Source organism: Gopherus evgoodei, chromosome 7 (genome assembly GCF_007399415.2).
Source record: "Gopherus evgoodei ecotype Sinaloan lineage chromosome 7, rGopEvg1_v1.p, whole genome shotgun sequence".
Classification (NCBI taxonomy): domain Eukaryota; kingdom Metazoa; phylum Chordata; order Testudines; family Testudinidae; genus Gopherus; species Gopherus evgoodei.
The window spans coordinates 88,770,287-88,787,968 of record NC_044328.1 but is presented as its reverse complement, the minus strand read 5'-3'; the positions used below and the strand labels follow the sequence as shown (position 1 = coordinate 88,787,968).

At 42.3% G+C, this 17,682-nt stretch overlaps 1 protein-coding gene across 3 annotated transcripts in view; it reads right to left on the bottom strand.

Annotated features, from left to right (window-relative positions):
• The window catches only part of IPPK (inositol-pentakisphosphate 2-kinase), a 101,556-nt gene extending 84,161 nt beyond the window's left edge, over positions 1 to 17,395 (bottom strand). For 2 of the 3 annotated variants that reach the window (XM_030571067.1, XM_030571069.1), the window contains exon 1: positions 17,175 to 17,395. In XM_030571067.1, the coding sequence (XP_030426927.1) occupies positions 17,175 to 17,255 (81 nt within the window). In that variant the 5' untranslated portion in view covers positions 17,256 to 17,395. The remainder of the gene's footprint in view (positions 1 to 17,174) is intronic. The other variant, XM_030571071.1, reaches the window with a different exon arrangement.
• Between the last annotated feature and the right edge of the window lie 287 nt (positions 17,396 to 17,682).

Genomic DNA, 17,682 nt, shown 5'->3' with positions numbered 1-17,682 from the left:
CAAAGGCCTGAATCAGTTGACATGGGCCAACCGCAACTGTTTAACTGCAATATAGACACACCCAGATGGTCCCTTCTGATCTTAAACTAAAACTCTATAAAAAGAAGAATTACAAACTGGATCTTCCACTGTTCCCAATTCTAGAGACTGAACAATACTATCCAGGTGAGAAGAGTTAAGCATCTGTAGTGATTAGTAATTTAATTGAAGAAAACTTTCACAAAAATTTAGTCCAATGTCCATATCTTACCTAATAAAGCATACCTGACCAATACAATACCACTCCATAAACAATGCATCAGATATTGCTGATATTGTGAGGAGGAAAAAATGTCAATATACTAGGGAAAGGAAGGTTCAGTTGTAAGTTGATTGGCTTTTTTAAATATATATGCCTTACTTCTCAGAAATCAAGTAGCATTTGGTTCTCTGCTATACATACTACAGAACCCCATCCAGAAGTTGGTTCATAAAAGATATTACCTCACTCACTTTGTCCCACATGGCTTATGGCAGATACATCCTGCTGGATACTAAAAAGCAGTTGTCATATTCTTCACTTGTTTTGGTTTCATGCTGTCCCTGATTGCAATTAATTTTAGCTCAAAAATAAGTTACTCACCTACAAACAAATAAAAATCCCAGTATCTCTTATCCCCCAAAATACAGGCTCAAAGCTTTTCAGTGTTAATTTCAGACAATAGATTGGAATCTTTTTCTTCAACTAATGATTAAGTGCCCAATCCTGGTCCCGCTAAAGTCAATAAAAAGAAACCAATTTCAAATGAGTGCAGGATCTGGCCAAAACCCCAAAAGGCTACATCTTCCTCCAAAGCTCCCTCAGATCTTTAAAAATTAGTTCTCTTTATTAAAGAGACTATTTTAAGATACCATTGTATTAAGGTAAAATAATGTGGAATTTTAATCAGCACTACAGCGTAGAAATATGGTGCATACTCTTATGTCCAAAACCCACATGTTCATACAAACAATTACTATGTAAAGAAAACCATAATTCAGGCAGTAGAATGCAGAGGAAAACAGAATTGGATTTTGTCCTATACATTTCAAACTTCTTCAGTGCACACTCTGAAGTGTCCTAAAGATCTGATTTTAACACTACCCTCCACTGCATCAATTTCCACTATACCTTTGGAGTCCTGTATTATTTTAGCTACATAGGCCACCCAAATCTTTGGGTTGTAGGAGTACAATATAACATGTTATGGATATTGCAAAATGCCATATTGAGAACAGTAATTTTTACCTATTATAAAAAGGTATTCAACATACTGTAATTTGAAAGAAATGAGTACTGACTGTATTTATGCTTTTGTCCTCCTGAGACCCCTAAAACTGAGGTAAATTATGAAAAGAAATTACATACTGCATTGGAAAATTAACTGGATTCAATCAAAAAGCATAAACTGTCAGGCACAAAAATATTCAAAACAGCAACTCAGTTCTAAAGAGCTGTGTTCCATTCTCAATAGGAACCGGTACTATTCTAAACAGTTTTTCAGAGAATACCTAAGGAGGGGCTTAAATTGTGTTCAGTCCTCTTTACAGTGCTACTCCAGTAGACTGAAGGAAGGCAAGCGTGGAGAGAAGAAAGGCAGAGTTTAAGGGTTTGGCTACACTTGCAGCTGTACAGCGCTGGGAGTTAAAGCTGTCTTCATACAGCTGTGTAGGGAAAGCGCTGCCGTGTGGCCACATTTGCAGTGGTGTTGGGAGTGGTGCATTATGGGCAGCTATCCTAGCATTCAAGTGGCTGCAAAGTGCTTTTCAAAAGGGGGGGGAGGGTGGAGTGTGACAGGGAGCGTGGGGGAGAGAGAGAGAGCGGATTTTTGTAGCCGACACTGTGTAAACTCCCTGCCTTGCAAGTTCTGACCCCTTGCCCCACCCCTCTCTCATTCACTAAATGCAAACAGCCTTCTTTGCCCCCCCCCCCGGCCCACAGACCAGATAAGCAGCTGCCCCAAAACAGACCTCCCCTACTCGTCCACCACGGCTGCTTCTCTCCTCAAGCAAACACTAGCTGTGGACATTGATCCCCCTGCCTGCCTCTGCTCGAGCAAACAGTAGCGGTTTGTTTTTCAGATAAGCAGCTCCAGGAGCCCCAAGTTCACAACAATACAAAGAGAGGCATCACAACAAAACAAGGAGTTATATTTACTTAAAAGCATTACGGGAAGGTTCCAGAAGTCAGTTACAGCGCAGTAGGATTAATCACTGTTTACACTGGCACCCCAGCTCTGCAAGAGCAGTGCTGTTCTCTTTATTCCTCTTGTCAAGGTGGAGTACAACCAGTGCTGTAGCCAGGGAGATACAGCGCTGTATGTGCCTTGCCAGTGTGGATGGGGAGTGAGCTGCAGTGCTGTAAAGCCACCAGCAGCACTGTAACTCTCAAGTGTAGCCAAGCCCTAAGTTTATGAATTACTCCTTCATGGCAGTTATCACACTTACGCAGAAGAAAAAGGAGTACTTCAGAGCAGAGGGACGATTCCATTACTTACAGAAAGTAACTCATTCTTTCATAAGTTCAAAGCAGGAATGAAAAGGAACAAGACAGTGTCCAGAGGCGTTTACAGACTTCTGAAGTTTGATAACCTCAGTTTTGCACACTCATGTTGCCATTTCCTAGAATCCCTGGGGTTCTCAATAGGACCCTTCCAAAAAAAAAAAAAAATCTAGACAAAAAATTGAAACCCATGTTCTACAGGGAACATAAAAGCTATTTCAAGGACCTTTCCTCCATCCATCATGCCAAACCCTGGCAGATCAAAGCTCAGCCTCTGGAGGAAAAGCATAATTGGGATTTTTTTAAAATCTCTTCTCTTTCATGATGCTAATATTTCAGATTATTAAAATGGAGAATTTCAAGCATCTAATGTACTTCTCAGTGTTTCTCGCTTCCCTTTCTCTCTGCGAAAAAAAAATTTTGTTTTCAGTTTCAATGCTTTTAGTACACACTGCAGTGTTTCGGCGCTAACAGTGTAAGAAAAGATTTAAAGGACAACTTGGAAAAAAAGGGTTGGTTCTTTTGTTTTGTTTTATTTTCATATTAAGTGAGCTCTCCTGATGTGAAATTTAGTGGAGCAGGCACAAGTAGTTTTTATCTTGTAGCTAAATCAAGGTAAAATCCACCTGGAGCTCCAGGATTCATCTCAACTACACAGCAATAAAAATTCACTCTCTCGTCTCCACTAGGATTTTAGATCGAGAGCGCTCTCGATTTGAGACTTTTTTGTAGTTGAGACAGTCTTTCTCAAATTCAAAAAAATATATATAAAGGGAAGAAGATGATAGCTAAACTAGTTCTGGATTCTACTAATATAGCTGTACCGGTTTACTGGTGTGATTTTGAATCAATGCAAAACTCTGTGGCCTTGTCACGGGGGAAAAAAGATATGCTTGTAACTCAAGTTAGTTAACACACACGACAAGTAATACAGGACAATTTGTAGTTTTGACACAAACTAGCAGATTAAGGTAAACTCTAGAGATTCCCCATAGTCTTTAACTCAACCTAACTGCTTTGCCTTCATTAGGATTTTACTTTCTGTAGTTACCACTAGGTAACTCAAGTTAAATGCACGCCTTTTTTCCTAGTGAAGATGCACCCTGTTTGTATAGTTTTGATTTGATTCCAATATTACTTCTACAGGATGAGATTGGTTCAGTTAAATTTATAGGTGTAAATTATTCTAGGTTGGTTCTGATACTGCACTCATCACTATAGTAGGGTAAGCAATGTAATTAGCATCCGGTATATTTGTGCTCATCCTATCCTCAAGGGGAAAATATAGGCAGTGTGGAGCGTTTTGGAACTTACACACACAAATATACATATGCTGCTACATTTTTATGTTAGAGAAATAAGGTAGATGAGACTCTTTTTTCAACCAGCTTCTGGTGGAGAAGCCAAGCTTTCAAGCTACAGAGCTTTTCAGGTCTGGGAAAAGTCACAGCTAAACACAAACTGGAACAGATGGTTTAGCATAAGTAGTTAATACATCATAAAAGAGAGTCAAGGTGGGTAAGATAATATCTTTTATTAGACTAACTTCTGCTGGTGAGAGAAGATTTCAAGCTTACATAGAGCTCTTCTTCAGGACTTGTCTTTAATGTCCTGGGACCAACCCAGCTACAGCACCTCATACATATTGTAAGAGACCATTCAAGATGAAATGACCAGTTAACACCTCTGCAATCACAGGACAAAAAAAAGGGGGGATTACAGATTGTTGATATAAGCGATCATTTCACAACTTCCTTTCTTATTCCCGTAAACCAGACGTGGGCAAACTATGGCCCGCAGGACCATCCTGCCCGGCCCCTGAGCTCCTGGCCCCTCCCCCGTTGTGTCCCCCCCCCCCCCCCCCCCACACACACACATACAGCCACACTGCCACACAGGCTGTGCTCTGGCCCGCCACTCCCACTGGGCAGCATGGGGAGCACAGCTGGCTCTAGCCAATTGTCACAGCTGCGAGCTCCTGCTGCTGGTAAGGGGGTGGGAGCAGGGGGATTGGGTAAGGGAGCGAGGAGTCCTGGGGGCAGTCAGAGAGGAGGGAGCAGTTGGATGGGGCAGAGGTTCTGGGGGGTGGTCAGGGGATGAGGAACAGGAAAGGTTGGGAGTGGGAGCCCCAGGGGCTTGTCAGGGGGCGGGAGTGCAGATAGGGGTCAGGAGGGGAGCCAGGGGACAGGGAGCAGGGGGTGTTGAATAAGGGGATGGGATCCCAGGGGCAGTTAGGCGTGGGGTGGTCCTGGAGGGAGTGTTCAGGGGATGAGGAGCAGAGGGCGATTGGATAGGGGGTGGGAGATGGGGGTGGGGGGACTGTGGATAGGGGCCAGGGCAGTCAGGGGACAGGGAGGTTGGACAGGGGGTGGGAGCCCTGGGAGAGGGCAGTCAGGGGACAAGGAATAGGGGGGTTTGATGGATTGGGGGATCTAAGTGGGAAGGGGCAGATATGGGTGGGGGCCATGCTGTTTGGGGAGGCACAGCCTTCCTTACCTGGCCCTCCATACAGTTGTGCAACCCTGATGTGGCTCTCAGGCCAAAAATTTTGCCCATCCCTGCCATAAACACTTTTAATAAAAAATGCTTACTGACACTTGAGCTTTGGAAGCACTCAATCTCAGCACTACTGTGTGTCCCTGTCACAGTCTGACCGTGACCTGCCAGAGTAAGGATTTTCTTTTGCATGAATCTATACAATTTCAGTTCCTATTCCATGGATACAAGTATAGGGCAACAGCACTGTACATTGGCACTATTTTCCATAGATAATGGTGATTTATTCCGATCACATTCCTGAGGGTCACTAAAGCACAGAAAACACAGCTGCTACTGGCATCCCAAGTTGCCTGGACCAGTACGCCACTAGCCTGTTTACTGCAACGGTGCCAGCCGAATTCACTGCAGAGTGACGTGGGAAATTGTCTGACCATGGCAGAAATAAAGCAGGCATCCCTAGAAACCTTCAGGAAAGGATTGCAAAGTGTCTTCATTAAAGTTCATCAAGAACTCTCAGAAGGATACAAGGGACATCCTATGTTCTCAAAAAAAGTGCCCTGCAAACCCTCCTCTACCATATAATCCAACAGATGTCTGACAAGCGGATGCCAACCCTACCTATGTTTGTTGCACCTGTTCCTCTTCTTGTATGAGGGGAAAACAGAAAGTCAATATCTTTGTGCTGTTAACTTGGGGATGGGCCAGATGCCATCTTTGTAATTAAGCACTATAAGAAAAAAATGTCTACATACATTTACCTGAGTTTCCTTTGCCTTCACTGGTGTCATTCGTGCTTACCTGGAGGGACTGCCTAGACTGTGGCAAAGTCTCAAACAGGTCCAGGCTTGTGGCATGGCTGAAGATCTGACTACATCTCTCCCCTCCTCCTTTTCCCTCTTACCGGTTCACAGCAGAGGTCTCTGTCTTGGACTCCTTCAAGGTATCTACAGTGTTCTGTGGGGTGTTGGTGGGGTCTCTACATAAGAACATAACAATGGCCCATCTAGCCCAGTATCCTGTCTTCTGGCAGTGGCCACTGCCAGGTGCCCCCAAAGGGAATGAACAGACCAGGTAATCATCAAGTGATTCATGCCCTGTCGCTCATTACCAGCTTCTGGCAAACAGAGGCTAGGGACATCATTCCAGCCCATCCTGTTAATAGCCATTGATGGACCTATCCTCCATGAATTTATCTAGTTCTTTTTTTAAACCATGTTATGGTCTTGGCCTTCACAACATTCTCTGGCAAGGAGTTCCACAGGATGACTGTGCCTTGTGTAAAGAAATACTTCCTTTTGTTCGTTTTAAACCTGCTGCCTATTAATTTCATTTGGTGATCCCTAGTTCGTGTGTTATGAGAAGGAGTAAACAACACTTCGGTATTTACTTTCTCTACACCAATCATGATTTTATAGACCTCAATCATATCTCCCCTTAGCTGTGTTTTTTCCACACTGAAAAGTCCCAGTCTTATTAATCTCTCCTCATACAGATGCCATTCCATATCCTTAATCATTTTTGTTGCCCTTTTCTGGACCTTTTCCAATACATTTTTTTTGAGATGGGATGACCACATCTGCATGCAGTATTCAAGATGTGGCTGTACCATAGATTTACATAAAGCCAATATGATATTTTCTATTTTATTAGTTATCCCTTGCTTAATAATTCCCAACATTCAGTTCGCTTTTTTGACTGCCGCTGCACATTGAGTGGATGTTTTCAGAGAACTATCCACAATGTCTGCAGGATCTCTTTATTGAGTGGTAACAGATTATTTAGACCCCATCATTTTATATGTATAGTTGGGATTATGTTTTCCAATTTGCATTACTTTGCTTTTATCAACATTAAATTTCATCTGCCATTTTGTTGTCCAGTCACCCAGTTTTGAGAGATCCTTTTGTAGCTGTTCGCAGTCTGCCTGAGATTTAACTATCTTGAGAAGATTTGTATCATTTGCGAACTTTGCCATCTCACAGTTTACCCCTTATTTATAAATGATCTGGAAAATGTTTAATAGGTCTGGTCCCAGAACAGACCCCTGGGGGACACCACTATTTACCTCTCTCCATTCTGAAAACTGACCATTTATACCTACCCTTTGTTTCATCTCTTTTAACCAGTTACCAATCATGAGAGCACCTTCCCTCATATCCCATGGCAGCTTACTTACTTACTAAGAGCCTTTGGTGAGGGACCTTGTCAAAGGCTTTATGAAAATCTAAGTACACTATATCTACTGGATCCCCTTGGTCCACAAAGAATTCTAGTAAATTGGTGAGCCATGATTTCCCTTTACAAAAGCCATGATGACTCCTCCTCAACAAATTATGTTCATTTATATGTCTGATAATATTGTTCTTTATTATAGTTTCAGCCAGTTTTCCCGGTACTTAAGTCAGGCTTACAGGCCTGTAATTTCCGGGATCACCTCTGGAGCCCTTTTTAAAAATTGGTGTCACATTAGCTATCCTCCAGTCATCTGGTACAGAAGCTGATTTAAATGATAGGTTACAGACTACAGTTAGTAGTTCTACAGTTTCACATTTGGGTTCCTTTAGAATTGTTGGGTGAATACCATCTGGTTCTGGTGACTTATTGGTGTTTAATTTATCAATTTGTTCCAAAATGTCCTCTAACGATACCTCAATGTGGGACAGTTCCTCAGATTTGTCACCTAAAAAGAATGGGTCAGGTTTGGGAATCTCCTCACATCCTCAGCATGAAGACTGATGCAAAGAATTAATTTAGTTTGTTCGCAATGGCCTTATCGTCCTTGAGTGCTCCTTTAGCACCTCCATCATCCAGTGGCCCCACTGGTTGTTTAGCAGGCTTCCTGCTTCTGATGTACTTAAAAAAAAATTACTATTACTTTTTGAGTCTTTAGCTAACTGTTCCTCAAATTCTTTTTGGCCTCCCTAATTGTATTTTTACACTTCATTTACCGATGTTTATGCTCCTTTCTATTTTCCTCATGAGGATTTAACTTCTACTTTTTAAAGGATGCCTTTTTGCGTCTCACTGCTTCTTTAGCTTCGCTGCTTAGCTATGGTGGCTCTTTTTTGGTTCTTGTCATATGTTTTTTTAATTTGCGGTTTACATTTAAATTGAGCCTCTATTATGGTATCTTTAAAAAGCTTCCACAGAGCTTGCAGAGATTTCACTTTGGGCACTGTACCCTTTAATTTCTGTTTAACCTCCTCATTTTTGCGTAGTTCCCCTTTCTGAAATTAAATGCTACAATGTTGGGCTGCTGTGGTGTTTTTCCTGCCACAGGGATATTAAATTTAATTATATTATGGTCACTATTACCAAGTGGTCCAGCTATAGTCACCTCTTGGACCAGAACCTGTGCTCCACTTTGGACTAAATCAAGAATTGCCTCTCCTCTGGTGAAGCAGTCATTTAAGGTGTCAAGAAACTATCTCTGCATCCTATCTGAGGTGACACATACCCAGTCAATATTGGGATTATTTAAATCCTCCATTATTATTATTATTGAGGGGAGGAGTAGTTGTTTTTTTTAATAGCCTCTCTAATCTCCCTGTGCATTTCACAGTCACTATCACCATCCTGGTCAGGTGGTTCGTAATATATCCCTATCGCTATATTCTTATTATTAGAGTGTGGAATTTCTATCCATAGGGATTCTATACAGTTTGAGTCATTAATGATTTTTACTTCATTTGATTCTACGCTTTCTTTCACATATAATGCCACTCGCCCACCAGCATGACCTTCCGATATATTTTGTACCCTGGTATTACTGTATCCAATTGACTATCCTCATTCCACCACGTTTCTGTGTTGCCTACTATATCAATATTCTCATTTAATATGAGGCACTCTAGTTTACCCATTTTATTATTTAGACTTCTAACATTGGTATATAAGCACTTTAAAAACTTGTCTCCTTTTAGCTGTTTCCATTACATGTAACTGAATGGGATTCTTTTATTTGACTGTTTATGATCAGACCCTGCCTGTGTTTTATCATTTTCCATCCTCTTGTCCTCACTAGGACATAGAGATTCAGTATTAACAGATCTTCCCTAAGGGATATCAGAACCACGTGCTCCTCCGCACCTCTCAGCTTTCCCCCAGCCCTTAGTTTAAAAACTCCACCAACTATGGCATGCAGTTCCCTGGAGAAGTGGCAGTCTGCAGCTCAGCACCAGATCTACTGTTGAACTCCCTGGCCTTGTGGTATCTCAGGCGAAGTTCCTTCGCTTTCACATGCCACTGCTGCTAAACCCTGCCATACCTCTTTAGCTGAATCCCCCATCCAATCTCCTCATAAAAGTCCACTTTTCTACAGCTGGTTTGTGACTGTGCTCTCATAGTCTCTTCTGCCCACAGGCCCAGGAGATTCAGTACTTCCTAAGCAACTGTCCAACTGACCAGGAAGGAGTGTCTCTAATGCAGGGGACGGCAACCTGTGGCTCCGGAGTCGCATGCGGCTCTTTGGCTGCCCCCTTGCAGGCAGCTGTTTTTTGAGGGGGTGCAAGGTGTAGACTCTGGCCTGGAGGTGCTTACCACAGGCAGCTTCTGGCCAGGGGCACATAAGTGCTCTGGCCTCAAGCCGCTCCTGGAAGCAACTGGCTGGTGACACATTTCTGTGCACCCCTTGGGGCAGTGGGTCTCGGTGAGCTATCCGCATCCGTAAGCATCGCCCCCGCAACTCCCATTGGTAAGCGCCTGGTCAGAACCTGTACCTCACACCCCCTCCCACACCCCAACCCACTGCCCCAGGTCAGAACCCCCTCCCTGCACCTGAACTCCCTCCCAGACCCCACAGCCCCTCCTGCACCCCAATCCCCTGCACCAGCCTGGAGCCCTCTCCTGTTTAATATTCAAATTCAAATGGCAGAAGTCACATCAGAAGTATTGGTGAGTAATAATAATTTTAATATATTCAATTATTAATAGTAGATAATTTCTAACTCTACAAGTAGCTTTGCATGTGATGCAGCTCTTGAAATATTTTGGTCAAAGACAAGGACAAACCAAAAAATGGCTCTCCTTTGAAAGGTTGCCAACCCTAGTGCCTAGAGCCTGCCTGGTCAGTTGCACACAACAAGGGTGAGCTGCTAGGTGTGCTTCCCAAAATCGGCAATCACGAAAAAAAAGCACTTAAACATGCAGAAGGTTTGGAGGGAGGTAGCAGCTTCCGGTCTCTGTGACCCCTGACCAATGCAGTTTAAAATTGTGACCAGAGTGGTCACTGTTGCACAGAATGGGGCATTGTGGGACAACTGCTGGAAGATTGTTAGGGTCAGCATATGCCATGTAGTATCTACACTCACACTGTGGGCCTCACTAGGTTGACCATGACTTTATGCTACTCAGCGAGGGTAGTTTTACTGCATCACTGTAACAGGGCACTTCATCACAGTGAAATTTGAGTATAGACACATGCACACAGTTGAAGCAAGGCAACTCACATCAGCCTAACTATGTAGTACAGACTAGGCCTTAGTACATATGTAGTCACAGGAGCCTGAGATTACTTCGCATAGCTCCTTCAGCAGGAAAAACATGCTCAACTTGCAGTCTGACATGAATTATACTCTCTGTGCATTTTTGGTGCTATTTCTTTGAAGTATTGATACTAAAGTAATATTCAGAAGATTTGGAAGTCATTTCACTTATGAAATGAGCTGTATACTATATAAAAGATTTGGAGTTCACTTTATGTTTTTCCTTTCATAAGAAATCCCAGTCTTTCACTCACCTTTGAAAACTCCAAACTGCCATGAAGCAAGAGCTTTATTTTGCTGTTCTTTCCAAAAAAAACTATAAAAACAGCTAAACCTCCTCTCCCTGAAAAGAAAAGGCGATATTGACAGCATTCATTGCACATTTGATTAAATAGCCAACTGACAATGCAAAAACAATAGCTTTGTAGCACGGCACCCCTAAGTTCTAGTTCCTTTCTCAAATACACTCAATGCAAAGGGCCGTAATGCACAAAACAGCAACCAGAAGAAATATGAGTCCATAAGCCAATAAGGAAACAGGTTTTCAAAATTCAAGATATTAATAAACAGGACAATTCTGCACAAGGGCACAGGGATGAACAGGATCGGGATGGAAAATCTTCATGGGTTATGTCTTATAACATGGAAAATTAAAGATCTTAAAAGGCACACAAAGGAAACAAATCTACATCACTCTCCATTCAGAAGAACAAACATAGCTGTAACTAACATGTCAATTATTTCATAGTAGTCTCTCAAAAGAGAGACATTAATATGTATTTAGTTATTAAATCTGCTGTTAACCTGTAGGCAACAATACTATATATTTACAACTTCACCTTAACTGTTTAGAAAACAAGTTTCAGCAAGCTACAAAGCACACCAACGTCATATTTCATTATCAATACCTCTGAAAAATCTTAAGTGCTCTGGTACCATCAGCTGCTGAAATACTACGTTTATAAATGTTTTTAACAGTTTACATATGAAGACTATTTTGGTTTGAAATCATGGCAGCTTCTTCATTGAGCATCAGAGTAATCAATCATTTAGACTTTAGTTATAATGTTACTAGTTTTTGTGCAAGTCTTGTAACAAGCTAACAGGTTCAGAACAGAAGTCTTTAGAAAATGATCATCATAGCCACCAGTGGTATTTTCTCCTTTAAAGCAGTGGTTTTCAGGAATACACGTACTTTGCGAGTACACAGAGGTTTTCCAGGAGGTACATCTGCTCATCTAGATATTTGCCTAGTTTTACAACAGGCTACATAAAAAGCACTAATGAAGTCAGTCAAATTAAAATGCCATACAGACAATGCCTTGTTTATACTGTACTGTTCTATATACTATACACTGAAATGTTACAACAATATTTATATTCCAATTGATTTTATAATTATATGGTAAAATGAGAAAGTAAGCAATTTTCCCAGTAATAATGTGCTGTGACATGTCTGTATTTTTATGTCTGATTTTGAAAGCGAGTAGTTTTTAAATGAGGTGAAACTTAGGGTATACAAGACAAATCAGACTCCTGAAAGGGGTACAGTATTCTGGAAAGATTGAGAGTCACTGGTCTAAAGCGCTTTTGGAATAGCATGTATGCAACCCGAGGTAATTCTCCCGTTCTTCCCTTACTGCTAGCACCATGTTTGTACTAATTGTTTGACAAACGGCATGCTAATGATATACTGTATTACCCCCCTCCCAAACACACAAAACCCGTAACGTCAATTAACAGCATTACCATGAATGTTAATATCAGTAAAGCATCAATATTGATTGAAGGAAAAACTAACAAGAGCACCAACCTGCCATAGGCATCGCATTACGTGTGTTATCATTTCTCTTAAATCTTAGAATTCCACCTCTAATGCTGACATTACATTCAAAGCCCCCAGAATTTTCAAGCCAATAGAAGAATGCCTAATAGCATCTGCTATTTTATTTTGTAAGCCTTTGCATTTGTGACAAGTGTTCTAACTCAGACATAACCAGACTTTGTCCATCTGAGGGCTTCATTAATTACTTGACATGAACCAGGGGACTGCTCCTAATTCTCATGAAAATGGAATCACAGATGCCACATAAAGACAAGTTCTAGCATACAATGCGCCACGTTGCAATTTGCTCTGAACATGATGGAGTATTGTATGCTGAGACCTGTAGACTTAAAGGCATTAAACTCTATCGTTAAGTTCTGCAGAGCTGGCCATTTTACCCACATTATACAGTGAAACAATGGTGTTGGCATAGAGAGTCAAAATGTAGACATTTACGCTCTTCCTAGCCATTCACAATTTAACGCCTCAAATGCCACAAAAATCTGCAAAATTGAGTTTCTCAGTGAGATTGCAATTAATAAATAGTATTAGTCCCTGTGCTCCAAAAATGGGAAACTGAACTGCAAAGGCTGTATCTAATTCACAAATCAAACTAAGCTGTCTAGCTAACTTAGGACTTGTCTACACTGGCAATTTACAGCGCCGCAACTTTCTGGCTCAGGTGAAAAAACAGCTCCCTAAGCGCTGCACGTTTCAGCGCTGTAAAGCGCCAGTGTAGACAGTGCACCAGCGCTGGGAGCCACGCTCCCAGTTCTGGTAGTTATGCCCCTCACGGAGGTGGGGTTTTTTGAGTGCTGGGAGACTTGTCTCCCAGCAACAATGACAATTCCAGTGAGTATACATTTATTATGAAAGTGATAAAAAGTCCAGTTCTCTCAGCGACAACATTTTAATTCCTAAATTAATTTAAAAAGATATTGATGACTGTATTATATATTTCACATAGAAAAAGTAGTCGCATGACAATCTTTACATGTAACTCAAACAAGATCCCCAGAGAGCATAAGCATATTTTCCTCTGAAGTGAAAGATTTCAAGATAAGCATAGAAAAAAAAAAACAAAAAATGATTTCCCCACACTGAAAGCAAAGTATTTTTTCTGCATACTATACATCTATCATTGTGGTATCAAAGACACACTGATCAAAGCATGTCAGGATTTAATATCCTGTTTCTCCTAGATTCCCAAAATAATTACTCCTTTGGTTTATTAAGCCCCCTCAAAAACATGCTAGTAAGAGAAATCCCTCTTTTTCTGGACCACTCTAAATCATCATGTGCCTTGAAACATAAACCAATTGTTTACAATTATAATTTTAAACAAAACATTAGGTTACCAGAATATACCTATGCACACAAAAAACATGAATAGAAATTATCAGTTCCAATAAACCAAAACCAAAGCATACATACTGGATTATATACACTGAGGGGAAAAAGAGGGAATTCATAAGCTCTCTTTTTATAGCAGAAATATAAAACACTCATTATTTCAAGTCCTGTTTGAAATATAGAATTTCTAAAGAAGAGGCTGCTTAATTTAGAAAATTGCTCTCAAGTTTTAGTGTAGGAATCTCTGCTGGTAAACAATGGTTAAAAATGCATATCTATACAAAAGATGTGCAGCTCCCTTCTGACAAGTTAGACACCACCCCCACTTGATAGAAATCCATGGCTCACAAAAAGGAGACCATTCTCCAATGTAGAAAACCTTTATTACAGCAATTGCTTGCAAGTCTCATTCTCCTGGCTCAACTGGGGGAGTGAGGAAGAAAAACAGGTTTGCTAAGGCTAAGGATAGCACCAGTGCGGATATCAATGGTGCAAGGTACCCACACTAACCCTGCTCTTTCTGATAAAACGTTTCTCAACATCCACATTTGTGTTGCACCGCATAGTTGCGGCTGCATTGCCGTCTGGTACATATTCCACAGTTCACAGCACAGTGCTCGGAACTTACGGGAGATTTCAAAAGACCACCTGGGAAAAATACTAGACAGACTACCTAAAGATTGATTGGTAAAATGTGAGATAGTAATAAAGGGACTATTCACACTGAAGGGCCTTCTATACCTGCAATTCCTACCCACATTGGTACTGCACAGGAGAAAACCATAATGTGATTAGGCTTGCCTTAAGCAAGTCTAATCCAAACATAGGTGCAATTGTGCACACACCAGTGGAAGCAATCTTGCTTATGAATGAGTGATGTGTCAAGTATTCTAGGACAACCAAACCATGATCCCAAGTTTAAGAGACAAGGACTTTTTAGCAGTATTTCAGCCTCAACTTAGGTTAATTCACATATCACCCACTGCGAAGCAAGAACTGCATTTAAGCATAGATACAACTGTTGCACAATCGAGATACAAGAAAGTGTTACACATACTTGGGCTGAACAAAACTTTAGTCACTACTTTGCGTATGCAACTCTTCCATTAGCACATCCCTAGGCTGACTGACAACAGACTATTAGAATGACAACAGCACATACGACTAATGATTGTCAGCAACAAAACTAAACTAGTATTTAAACCGTACTTTAATATGTTCTAACTTTTTTAAATTAAAATAGTTCATAAGTGACCCACAAACCTAAATATTAAGAAGCAAGCTTCATTGGCATGATGCTGTTTGTACTGGAGCAACAACATGCATCCTCCCATTTGCACTGCAAACATCTCAAACTTTTTTTGTAGTGTTGGAGTGATTTGACAGTTGTACAGAATTTAAGGCAGGACTCTACACTCTCTACATGTTTAAAATGCATCATGGCCCTGGAATAAGTAATCCCTTAAGTACAGTGGAGCACAGTTTCTGAAATTCCAGCCATCCAACTACTGAATGTTGTACTGGTAATTTTAAAATTGCACCCTGAAGAAATGCACACAAAAAAACCCTTAACATTGTAAGTAAGGACCAAATCTATATTCAACCCTCTCAGTAACTTATTTATGAAAATTTTCAACATAAGGGGAGAAATAAAAATAGGTGCCACAATAGCCTTAGTACATTTTTACGTATGGTTTTGAATTCTCATTAGCTAAGCTGATTAATACATTACAAGGAAAAAAGCAATTGCCCACCGGTCTGAATTAGACCCTGATATATTCAGTCCTGGACCAGTAAAAATACAGGTGGAGCAAGTTTTAAGGACTATCAGCTCAAACCATAAATGCCTACACAAATTCCTCTTGTCTTTGGTCATCTCTGCCTTACCAATAGTAAAAAGGGTTGTTTTAAATCTATGAACAGTATCAGAAGATAAGAGATATCTTGGAAAACAACAGCCACTTATATCATGCTGGAATTAGCATACAAGGCTACCAATACAGAAACCTTGCCAGAACCACTAATATATTTGTCTTAAAAGCATGTATAAAGTTCTGATGCCTAATAATTGCAATAAATAAAAATGCACAGCAAAAGAGAAGTGAAGAAGAGTAATAATATCCTGGCAGCAGTAAAATCACTGCACACCTTTTTAATCCAGTACAGAATACACATAGGTATTTATAAGCTTTTTTATGGTGTTCATCGCCAGCATCTGAGCATATGAGGTTAATGAATTTATTCTCACAATTCCCCAATGAGGTATGGATTTATTCCCTTTTTACAGATGGAAAATGGAGGCACAGAGATTAAATGACATGCTTTCTTCTTCACAGATGAAGTCTATGACAGAGCCAAAAGCAAAACCCAAATCTGCTTAATCCCAGTCCATTGCCTTAGGCACAAGTTCAATTCTCTCTAGTGGAGAGGGGGAAGGAGATATTACTAGTGCTCCTCTGTCACCCCTTAAAATGTTTTTCCACATCTTTATTCATTCTCCCTCCCTCCCTCCCCCACAGTATAAGGTAACAGAATTTCCCTGGTGCTTTCCCCCACATTTCCCCGCCAAAAATATAGTAAATGACTACTCATCAGGTCCTTTTCCTTTTCCCCCTTAAAAGGAGGTGCAGACTTTAAGGAAGGCAGCAGGTTTAAATGCCAGGTAAACAATCTGTGCTAGCTCCTTCCACAGTTGTGGCAGAGTTCCACTCCAGACCACACCCCATCCGGGGGAAGAAAACCAGGAGATGGGAGCCTAGATACATGATTAGAATGGGAAACTACCTGTACAGGAAATGAAAAAAAGCACCAGGCAAAGTCTCCGTCTCTCCACCTGGGGGAGGGCGGGTTGTGTGTGGAAAAATTTGGAATATTTTAAAGGCATGAATGAGAACAAAGGAATAACCACTTTTCAAACGTAATCCTAGTTCTCTACGTCTACAAAGAGAGGCAGCAGGGGAGACTTGTCCTAAGATTTCATCCCACAGCTCCCCTTCTCAGATGAGAGTATTGGGAGCGGATGCAGTTTCCCTGCAGCTTCAACCCTTCCACAGACCTCTGTCTCCCACTACAAAAAGGGGTAAAATTCCCTGAAGCCCCCACCCCTTGCTGCCCCTCTACAGGTGAAGGTGCGGAGGATAATTTATTTAGGGGTTTACTTCCCCCTCCCTCAGTGGGGACATTACCCCCCACACACATACACCCTCGTAAGCTTCGCTGCTCCCGCTCCACACGGGGCGACAGGCCGTGGGACTCCCCTAGGGCCCACCCCCGGCTTCCCTGCCCTCTGAGCAGGGAGCCCGTTAAGCACTGGGGGCCATGGCCTCTGACCTGCGCCCTCCGACCCCTGGCGTGTCGGAGGGGCTCGGAGCAGCTCGTGCGCGACAGCGAAGCGGCCCAAGCCGCCACCCCCGGCAACCGTTACCAGCCCCGCGCAGGGCGCGAGCCGGGGCCAGGCCCCCCGAACGGGGGAGGGGTTCCGGCCCCCCCGTACCTGGCTGTGGGAGACGACGAGGCTCTTGTTCCCTTCCCCGTGGTATTTCCATTCATTCTCATCCATCTTCTCTGCGTCCATCCCCCGCCCGGGCTGCCCCCCGCTCGGTCCCCGTCGGGCGACGGGCAGGTCTCCGTCTCCCTCCCGCCGGCCCCGTGGTTCTTGTGAGCGAACGCTCACGAATCAACCATCTGGTGTTCACGCTCTCCCACACCCCCCGCAGGCAGCCCGGTTCCCACAGGAAGTCCCGCCCTCCGCCGGCGAGGGTAAGAGGTGGCCGGAGCTCACACAACCCTAGCCTGAACCGGCAGCCCAGAGTCTCGTGATTGGTTGACAGTCAGCAGCTATCTTGAGTTAAGTGAGCGCCTCCAGACGCCATCTTTGATTAGGGCAGAGGCTGGGTTAGTGGGACGCCGTCATTCCACTTTCACTGAGAGGATTCGATATGGGGCTGATCTAGTTTGTCCGCCATCTTTAGTGGGGGCAGGGGCGGGCTCCTATTTTTCAT